This window comes from Vombatus ursinus, unplaced genomic scaffold (genome assembly GCF_900497805.2).
Source record: "Vombatus ursinus unplaced genomic scaffold, bare-nosed wombat genome assembly UNPS02014770.1, whole genome shotgun sequence".
NCBI lineage: Eukaryota > Metazoa > Chordata > Mammalia > Diprotodontia > Vombatidae > Vombatus > Vombatus ursinus.
In genome coordinates, this window is record NW_020954548.1 from 7,932,729 (window position 1) to 7,942,525 (window position 9,797).

The window sequence follows — 9,797 nt, forward strand, 5'->3', positions numbered from 1 at the left end:
GGATTTAGCTCTTCTGGACTTACCTGTTTTTGAAGGGCTCAGAGAGGGAGGTTCATAACCCTGTTGGGGCACCTAGGACCTGCCTTAAAAGAAGATGATTTATGAACTCTAAAATCCTTAGCTCTTTCAAAAACCCATATCTAATAATCAAGATTTTCTCTTATGATATAATCTGCTGGGTAATGAAATAGCTGACTGTCACGAAGCAACAGCTGCTTCCCCCCTTCCCCCAACACAGTTACGAAACATCACTATATCAGAAGTTTTAGGTTCTTTTTTTTTTTAATTGCGTTTACAAATATTGTTTGTAGCAGACTGCAGTAAAATCAGGTCTGTTCTTTCAGCGAGGACCTGTCTAGGACAACAGGCCGAAGAATACAAAATCACCAGGCTCTAGCTACTTGAGTCAGGAATTTCAAGTCTTGTCTTCTATGTTTACATTCCAAGGGCTAATGCTGACAATCAAGGACTTTTCCAAGTTCACCAGTGCTTTGGAACTTTGAACTTCGAAAAGTGTTCCCATTGGCTTTTTAAAGACAATTTTTCTGTGCTTTTTAGAAACCCTGAGTATTTTAAGAAGCTTTCTACATTCACTCTGAAAAAGATCCAGTGTCTTCCCTCCTCCAAGTCACCCAACCTTTGGAGAATAGTCGAATTTCTAATAAAGGAACCTCTCCTCTCCACATTCTCTGTCAATGACTACAGAATTCCAGAGAGCTTAAGCCCATACAAACCACTTTAATCTATCCACACTCTTACCTCCCAAACATTCTACTTTCTACTGGAGCCACTTGTATATACCAGGAATATAACTTGATGACCCAATTAGTACATAAAAAATCTTCCTAAAGATCATCTGAGAAAACCTACAGAGATCCCAGTGACTGGCAGAGAGAAGAGAATGGTGCAGAGAATGGTGGATTCCAGGAATGCTTCTGTGGTTGAATGGGAAAACAAAGGTAACAAGTATGAGAAGGAAACCAAATAGGTATAAGAATTGTAGGACAAAAAACAAGCAGGTGACGGCAGAACAAAACACAACAAAAGTCGAGGATGATGTCATCCTTTGCTATGTGTTACACTAAAATCCTTTAGAATTTGTTTTATTTATTTGTTTACAACTGGATTTCTGCCAGCTATTTACAATCTGTTGTTAGGGGGTTAACTGAAAGAGAAGTGAATTTCCCTATGTTTGGCACGTCAGGGGTAGCCAGCCAGCACTTGGGGGCAGCCCATAGACAGAGCAGACCATAAATAAATGAATAAATAAATAACTAGACTGTGTTTAAAGAAGAGGATGCTAGTGAATACATTTCCTGCCTGGAAAATTACTGATCACACCCAGAGAAAAGGCAGTCTGAAAGGCAGCAATAACGATCTCGTTTTCCTTTTCTTCATGTAGTCTGCATGGGCTTTTCCTTCTTCCTTGGATGGCTGTTTTTGCTTGCTGACATCACCACCGAGGCCAGGCTGCTATCACTGACTGAGTGAGCAGTTATCCGGTCTTTCAGAATTAAATTCTTCTTATTTATTTCATTGAAGCAGCTTCTGGTAACTTCCTTGTGGCAAGGTCCTTGAATAGCCTGGCCTGGAGACTGAGGAATTTGGGGGCCACTTTCCATTTTTGCCAGTGAGTTACTTGACCCTTCGAATGCCATTTCACCTCTATGTGACTCAGTTTCCTCCTTTCTAAAGTGAAAAGAATAATTTTGCTTGTAAAGTGCTTTGCTATGTTTTGATGAAAAGCATTTCACGAACATCAGTTGTCCTCCCTACCGTCGTACACACCTTAATGAATAAGTCATTTCCTTTCTCTCCATTCTTAAATGTGTATATGTACTCTTCAAAATGCCTGTGTCCAATTTCCCCTTTTCCCATTTCAAGAAGCAGATATCCCGTATCCTTCTCCTCACGGTGTCATAGAAGGAATTCCTATTCAGGTGTGGTTGGGACTAGATGACAGTCTAGGACTAGATGACATCTGGGACGAGATCATCCCGTCAGATTCGGAGTTTCTGCCATTCTGGGCTGCTCTCGAGCGCGCAGGGGCCACACTGCCCAGGATTAAACGTTACGTATTCCTAAAGAGAGAAAGCAAGAGTGACAAACAGCAACGCAATTTTCCAAGCAAACAAATGAAGAAGACGTATATTTCCTTCAGTCATGAAGGTTCAGTGTTGTTGTTTTGTTTTGGTGAAGGTTTTTTTTGGGGGGGGGAAGGTGTGAGGGGAGAAATGAATCGTGTGTAAGTGTCCCTATTCTCTACTACGCCACGGACCTCTTGAGTGTATGCGCGCTATGGACTGGGTGTGTGTGTGTGTGTGTGTGTGTGTGTGACGCGCATTTTGATAACAAACGCCCGGCTGAGGGGTCGCGGCAGCCCAGGGATAACAGGCGTGGGCGCCCTCGGTTACACTGCCACTCTAATTCTGAGTTTGAGTGAATGAAAAACACGGGGAGTTGGGGAAGGGGGAAGGGGGAAGGCGTGAGTTTATGCGGTCTTGGGTGATTCGCTCCTTAAACTTTTCCCCACGGGAGAAGCAGAAGCGGGACTTTCTCCTCTGTCCTTCTCCGCGCCTTGCCCGCCGCCCCCTCTGCCCCTCCAGGACTGGTGCTGCGTAGTAGCGCGGCCGCCTGCCGCCATCCGCCGTCCGCCGTCAGCGTTCCCTCCTCCCTCGTTAGCTAGCTTGCTTGCTCGCTTGCTGGCGAGCCGCTGGCGTCAGAGCTGCTGCCTGCAAGCCAGCTGCTGCACTGGCGTCACGCGTCCTGCCCCTAGCTCACACCTCCCCCACTCCCACGTGTTCATAGTTTGTTTATTTAGCTCCAATGGCAACGGAGTGGGGGGGTGAGGGGGAAGCGGCGTTGGAAAGGGGGGGCGGGGAGGCGGGGGGAAGAGAGGGGAAAGGGGTGGAGCATGCTCCTGATGAGGGAGGAGCATTTTAGAAAGTTATAAGTAAGGTAGGACCGGCTCTGGGCTTGACAGTTCCCAACCTTGGAGTAGCCCAAGTGCAGGGTGCGCGCGGGGAGCCGGGGCAGCGGCAGCGGCAGCAATAGGGAGCCCCGCCGAGAAGCTCCCCCCGCCACCCTCAAGCCCCCTCCTTTTTTTCTTAACCCTCTCCCCCCCAGACCCCCCGCCCCCGCCGCCGCCCCACACCTCCCACCCCTCCCATCCGAGCACCCCAGTGCTCCTCCTGCACAGCCTTCTCCATTCAGCAGCCGCGGCTCCCCATGGCAGCGGGGCAGCCACCAACCGCGCGAGCTCGCAGTCCCGAGGAATCGCCTCGCGCCACCGCGAGTCCCGTCTCGCTGCTGACAGCCACCGCTTCCTCTTCCAGCCTGCCTTACCTGGCTGCGTCGTCCCGGTGCGGCACCTCCGGCAGCGGTGGCCCCTGCTAATACCCAAAGGCATCACCCACCCATCCGCAAACAATCTCTGCATCCAGGGCTACCGGCCAAGGAACCCAGGAGTCGCCGCGCGTCTGTTTATTAAGGATTTTTTTTAAAAGTTTACAACTTTTTCTTGTTTTTAAAAGAATTTTTAAGAATTGTCTCATCTCAGAAAAATTTTAAAGTTCTTGGGAGAGCTGTTGGTCTTTGTTTATTTGGTGGTGTTTGTGTTTTTTTTTTTCCTTGGTTTTTATTTTTCACGTTTTTGAATTTTGGGATTTTTTTTGTTGCTTGTACTGGGTAACTTAACTGCTCCAACTGCTTCGGGCTCCGGGAGATCTTCACTCCCCTCCTAGATTAATGAGGTATGTACGCTGGGCTGCCGGGCCTTGGGGAAGGGGAAGGTGGATGTGAAGAGAGGAGGAAATGGGATCGGTTGCACTTTGGCGTTGCTACTTGTGGCGGGGCGGAGCGGAGCTTGACAAGAGTGGCCGAGGTTGGGAAAGGCGCGCGCGCGTGAGCCTCAGGGCCTGGGCTGATGCTGATCCCTCTGTCGCTGTTCTTCTCCCCCCTCCTCACCCCACCCCCACCTTGCCCCGCTGCCCTTCCCTTTTCTCGATCGTAGGCAGCCACCTGGTGAGTTTGACATGGCTCTCAGCGGCACTCTGCTACCCTCCATCTCCACCTTCGCAGCGGGTACGCCGGGCAAAGAGAAAGTCCTGAGGCAAGCAGGTGCCCCTAACAATGTGAGTATCTCGACCCCCTGTCCTCTTCCCTAATGCTACGGGCCAGGGAAGGTGCCAGGTGCGCTTTGCAAGCTTGTTTCTGCCGCCACCTCCGCCACCACTACTGGCGCTTCCGAGCAAGTGGGTCTGGTTGGTGGAGAGGAATAGGGGCTCGAGTCGCGAGCCTACCTGAACGCTCAGCAGAGCGCCAATGGGAACGGGGCTTGGCCTTCTGCTGGGGCGCGGCGAGGTTGGCTGGGAGTTTGGGGAGCATAGAGAGGAAGCGGGCTAAGCTTGGCAGGGGTTGCCCGCCCAGCTCCCTGGAGGTCCGGGTTTGCTAGTGAGACTCCAGGGCGGGGGCTGCCTGAGGCCTGTGGGGTTTCCCTCACTCTTCTTAGCCAGCCCCGCCTCCGAGGGTCTCCAGCTGAGGGGTGGAGGGAGTGGGGATAATAGAGAGCTAGTCTCGGCCCGCGGTCGGGGCCCAGGGAAGACCCTTCGCTGTAGCGCTGAGTGTGAGTGTGTGTGTGTGTGTGTGTGTGTGTGTGTGTGTGTGTGTGGTCTCAGCCCTGAGCCCGCCGGCCTCCAACGATTAAGTGACATGGGATTCCTTTGCGCATATAAGTGCATGTACGCGTCTCTGTGAGCGTATGCCGTGGGTATCCATATAGGACAGGCATAAGTGGGACTTCCCCAGTGCCCGGCACACAGTCATCGATGCAGCGCTCTGTGGGCGTGAGGCTAAAGGTAGTTAGGTCAGCTCCCGAACCCCAGAGCAGAGAGGGGAGCCGAGCCTTGCCGAGCTCCAGGAAGCACGGAACTGGGTACAGATAGGTCCTTGTCTGTGCAAGCCCGGAATCCAAAAGACTACGGGGTGCGGGTGGCTCTCGGGTGGACAAGAAAACGCTGCGTATGTCGCGGAAGCTTAGAGCAAGGGGAGAGCCGAGACGGGAGTGGAACCTTGCACACTGCGGCCCTCCGCCCGGATGTTGACTCGGGCCGCGGTCGCTGTGAATGCCCTCAGTTTTCGGGGTGCCAGGGAATTCCCACTCTCTGCTAGGAACAAGGTTTTATCTAATCTCATTTCTCCGTAGTGGTGGGGAAGAGAGAAAGAGCGAGGGACTAGGCAGAAGGGGTTATCTTTTGCTTCTAGGTCTGGGGGCGCAAAGTTGATTGAAGGGAATTCCGTCCCATCCCGGGCCAGAGGTCGAGGGCGGGTTGCGCCTCCCCAGGGACAGCGGTGAAATGTGGGATTTGGCGTTCAGTGCACGTTTGTGGGTCTGGGTCTGGGACCTGCGGGGCCAGGGGTGGTCAGTAACGCGCGCCTCTCCCTGCCTCTGTTCCCACAGCGGTGGCGGGAGGAGCTGTCCCACATGAAACGCCTTCCTTCAGTGCTCAGCGGCCGCCCCTACGACTTGGCGGCGGCGGCGGCGGTGGCGGCAGCCGACCTGGAGAGCAACGGAGGCGGCGGCGGCAATAACAATCCTGCGCTCCTAGGCAGACGAGAGGCGGAGGAGTTCAACGATTTGCTGGACTTTGATTTTATTCTCTCCAACTCCCTGATCCACCAGGAACCGGCAACGGCAGCAGTGGCGTCCTCGGCCTCAGCGTCCGCCTCCGCCTCGTCCTCCCCTTCGAGCAGCGGCCCAGCGAGCGTTCCCCCCGCCAACTGCGGCTTCACTTACCAGCTGCGGGGTGCTGGGGACCCGGGAGGGGCATCTGGAGGCCCGACCACCTCGGGTGGAAGCAGCAACAGCACCAGTAACGGTGGGGGCGGCAGCCTTCTTTACATTCGGGAGCCTGCACCCCCTCCCGCCACCCCCTTTAACCTGGCCGACATCAATGACGTGTCCCCTTCAGGTGGATTTGTAGCCGAGCTCATGAGACCTGACTTGGACCCTGTGTATATTCAACAACAGCAGCTTCCGGGTGGCAGCCTGCACGGGAAATTTGTTGTGAAAGCCACCTTGAACATGGGGGAGTACAATGGTCAGTCTATCATCAGTGTTAACAAAGGCAATCCCTCCTCTTGCAGCCCAGACGGCAGCCACCCTGTGGTAGTGGCCCCCTATAGCACAGGGCCTCGGATGTGCCCCAAGATCAAGCAAGAGGCCGTCTCCTCTTGCACTATCGGCAGGCCTATGGAGGCCCACCTGGGCAGTGGCCCGCCTCTCAGCAATGGCCAAAGAGCGCAGCCCCACGAATTCCCCTTGGGGCGGCCTCTCCCCAGCAGGACTACCCCCTCCTTGACTGCTGAGGAATTGATGACCAGCAGGGACTGCCACTCTTCACCTCAGGGGATAAGCCATCCATTGCCACTACCCCCTGGGTACCACCCTGGACCCAACTATCCTCCTTTCCTGCCGGACCAGCTGCAGCCCCAGGTTCCTCCACTCCAATATCAAGGTCAGTCTAAGGGTTATATGGCTCTCATGGAAGAGCTTTCTTTAACAGGTCGTCCTTTGGTACAAGGAGTGATGCTGACTCCACCCTCTTCACCTTTAGAGCTTATACCACCCGGGAGTTGCATGCCAGAAGAACCCAAACCCAAGAGAGGGCGAAGGTCATGGCCCAGGAAAAGGACAGCCACCCACACGTGTGATTATGCAGGCTGCGGGAAAACATATACCAAGAGTTCTCATCTCAAGGCACATCTTCGAACCCACACAGGTAGGACATTGGAGAAAGGAGAGGGGACATCTCCTGACCTGGCTAATCCAGGTATGAGTGACAAAGGGTACATACTCTGATAAAGTAGGCTCATCAGGTTTTTGCCCTATCCTGATGGTTAAGCACGGTTTGTTGGCACTTTAAAAATTCAGATGTAACTCTGTTTAATCCTTCCTGCTTATGTCTTAAAATGTGTAGTTAGTCTTGATTCCTCTTCCTTAATCTTAACTTGATCCCAGTATCATTCCTTGTAATCAAGAAATTGTATCCCTCTAATGCATAATTATGTTGAATCCTTTTAAAGATGATTCAAGCCTTTTTCCCCCATTAATTTCTAACTGAAACTCTAGTTGCCTCAGACTTTCTAAACTACTCATTTTTCAGTTTTCCTTTGTTTATAAGGTCCTATTTCAGTTTGTTTATAAGCTTATATTTAAGTTTGAATTGAATTCAACATTATCTAAAGGACAGTGAAAGATGTGAATATTAATTTTTAAGGCTGTGAAGATTATGGTTTATTGAAGAATACTTTCTTAGTAATTGTGAACTGATGAAAGTAGTTACATTAAAAGTCATTTGTAGGTGACATTCCCAGAAAGTAGGGCAGTGTAACTCAAAAGAGTTTATATTTGAAGAACTTGAAAACAGTCATGAAAGAAAATGTACCAACTCAAGACTTTACATAGTAGACCTAATTCCTACAGAACAGATTTTTATAAACCTTTTTGCTTTAGAATAGGGAAGACTTTCAAATTATTGGAAATTAAATTCCTCTTCAAATTTTTGAGGTCTTTGTTTTTACGAAAGTCAATGTTATCCTGGGCCAACAAAACGCAACTGCAAAACAGAATGTAATTCCTATCATGCTTCTGGTGTGTAGTGCTGATTGGCTAGCTGGCTATTTTGTATTTATTGGGGGAAGGGGGAGAGTTACTATGAAGACTATATAACCTGGCAATTTTGTGAATTGTTCTTACTTTTAATCTGAGAGAATGATTATAAAAATATAACTCCTTGTTTGCAATTTATGATAAAACCAGGACTTCAGTGGATTCTTTTTTTTTCCTCTAGAAATGAGTGTTGGGTATATGTCTTAAGTTTTGAAAAGGTAGAATAGGATATGTGAATAAAGTTACATCATATCATGGCAGGCATAGGATAGGAATTTTTTTTTAAGACAAATCTTGCTTCTTATTCATTTGCTAAGGGCAAAGTCCTTATTGTCTGTTTAGAAAAAGAAGCCTTTAATTCTGAGCAGATGATTCTTTCATGCCTTGTTCCAAACTAGTTCAGCAATTTCCTGTCTTTAAGACAGATTGAAAATAGATCACCCTTCAGTCACTGAACTCACATTATTGATTTGTAATCTGTTCTTTTCATAGGTGAGAAGCCTTATCACTGTGACTGGGAGGGCTGCGGATGGAAATTTGCCCGCTCTGATGAACTTACCCGCCACTACAGGAAGCACACTGGTCAACGCCCGTTCCAGTGCCAGAAATGTGACCGAGCATTTTCCAGGTCCGACCACCTTGCTTTACACATGAAGAGGCATTTTTAATCCAAAGCAGAGGATTTTACCCATACTGCCATATGAGATTCAGTATTCACGTGACTGTCTTCCTGATGAGGGAGGAACCCAGCCAAAGCACTATATACAAGGAATCATGGTAAACAAAACAAAATAAAGTCTTCCAAAGAGTCAAAAGAAAATGGATAATCAAGAGAAATGAGGAACTTAAATCAAAGGACAGATTTGTGGTCTGTGACTGGATCTTATCATTCCATTTCTGAATCCAACTTGGATATGCCTGGATTACAAGATGCTAAGGAGTGACTGGAAGTCACCGATATCAGGGTTTAATAGATTGTGTATGGGGGAGGGGAGACTACATTCCCTTGAATTGTGTTTCAATGCAATATAAATATAAAGATCATCTTGTATTTTTTGCCTTCTAAAAGCCATTATTATATTAGAAGAGAAAGAAATTCAGGTACAGAAAATGTTTTGAAAGCCTAATTGATGGTGCTTAGTGACTGTTGGTTCTAAAGGTACCAAATAAAGGAAGCCAAAGTTCTCAAACTGCTGCATATTTGACAAGGAAATATATTTTTGTCTTCCGATCTACATTTATGACCTAAGTCAGGTAAATAAACCTGGTTTATTTCTTTAAAATTTTATGCAGACAGTCTATAATGCACTGTGGTTTCAATGTGCAATAATTTGTAATGTTTTATCCCCAACTATGCCTTAAGTAGAACAAATGTTTTTTTCTATAGTTCTTTACCTAATAAATATGTAATATAAATTTAAGCAAACTTCTATTTTGTATATTTGTAAACTACAAAGTAAAATGAACATTTTGTTGGAGTTTGTATTTTGCATACTCAAGTTGAGAATTAAGTTTTAAATAAACCTATAATATTTTAAATGAATGGTTGTTCCATTATTTTCTTCTGGGCCTACAATTATGTGACAGAAAGATTGGAAATTCTGTTTTGAGTATATAGTATACCATTTCAATTAAGTTCTCTGGGACATAATCTCATTTTGGAAAATGGAGACTAAATCTATAAGGCCCCCCTCTGCCTCGATCTGCATATTTGACTGGTCCTTATCCAGTACTATACCACTTTGGCTCTTTTGGAATAAATCTAAAAGCTTTAATGGGCCTATCTAATTCGGCCATGCCTTCTGGATTAATTGGTAAAATAATCTCTTGAATTTCAAACTAGATTACAATAATAAGTGACTTTTAAGTTAAATAGGTTGCCTTACAGGAACATGGCTTTTCAGTTTGACCCAGAGCACAAACTTTTGATCCTTTGATAGTGAACTGAGTTCGTTTGCTCAATATTCGATGTGTTCAGTTCAGTCTTCATTATTTTCAGTCAGTGTGATGAAATCTGGTGCTTTTCTTGTAATGCAATAAAAATAGTCTGGTTGCAGCCCAGGCCTACCTACGGTCTTCATAAAACAAGTAAACACATCAGCTAACAATAACATAACCCTTCCCCTTT

At 47.7% G+C, this 9,797-nt stretch overlaps 1 protein-coding gene across 3 annotated transcripts; it reads left to right on the forward strand.

The window, feature by feature from the left end:
* Positions 1 to 3,635: 3,635 nt before the first annotated feature.
* Positions 3,636 to 9,100, forward strand: KLF4 (Kruppel like factor 4). 3 transcript variants are annotated; one of them, XM_027863233.1, is made up of 5 exons: positions 3,641 to 3,752; positions 4,013 to 4,133; positions 5,459 to 6,515; positions 6,615 to 6,779; positions 8,162 to 9,094. In XM_027863233.1, the coding sequence occupies exons 1-5, from the start codon at positions 3,748 to 3,750 to the stop codon at positions 8,335 to 8,337; spliced, it is 1,524 nt and encodes a 507-aa protein (XP_027719034.1). In that variant the 5' UTR covers positions 3,641 to 3,747; the 3' UTR covers positions 8,338 to 9,094. The 3 variants fall into 3 exon arrangements, with proteins under 3 accessions (XP_027719033.1, XP_027719034.1, XP_027719035.1); XM_027863232.1 differs by having other exon boundaries at positions 3,636 to 3,752; positions 5,459 to 6,779; positions 8,162 to 9,100; XM_027863234.1 differs by lacking the exon at positions 4,013 to 4,133 and having other exon boundaries at positions 3,646 to 3,752; positions 8,162 to 9,093.
* The last annotated feature ends 697 nt before the right edge of the window (positions 9,101 to 9,797 follow it).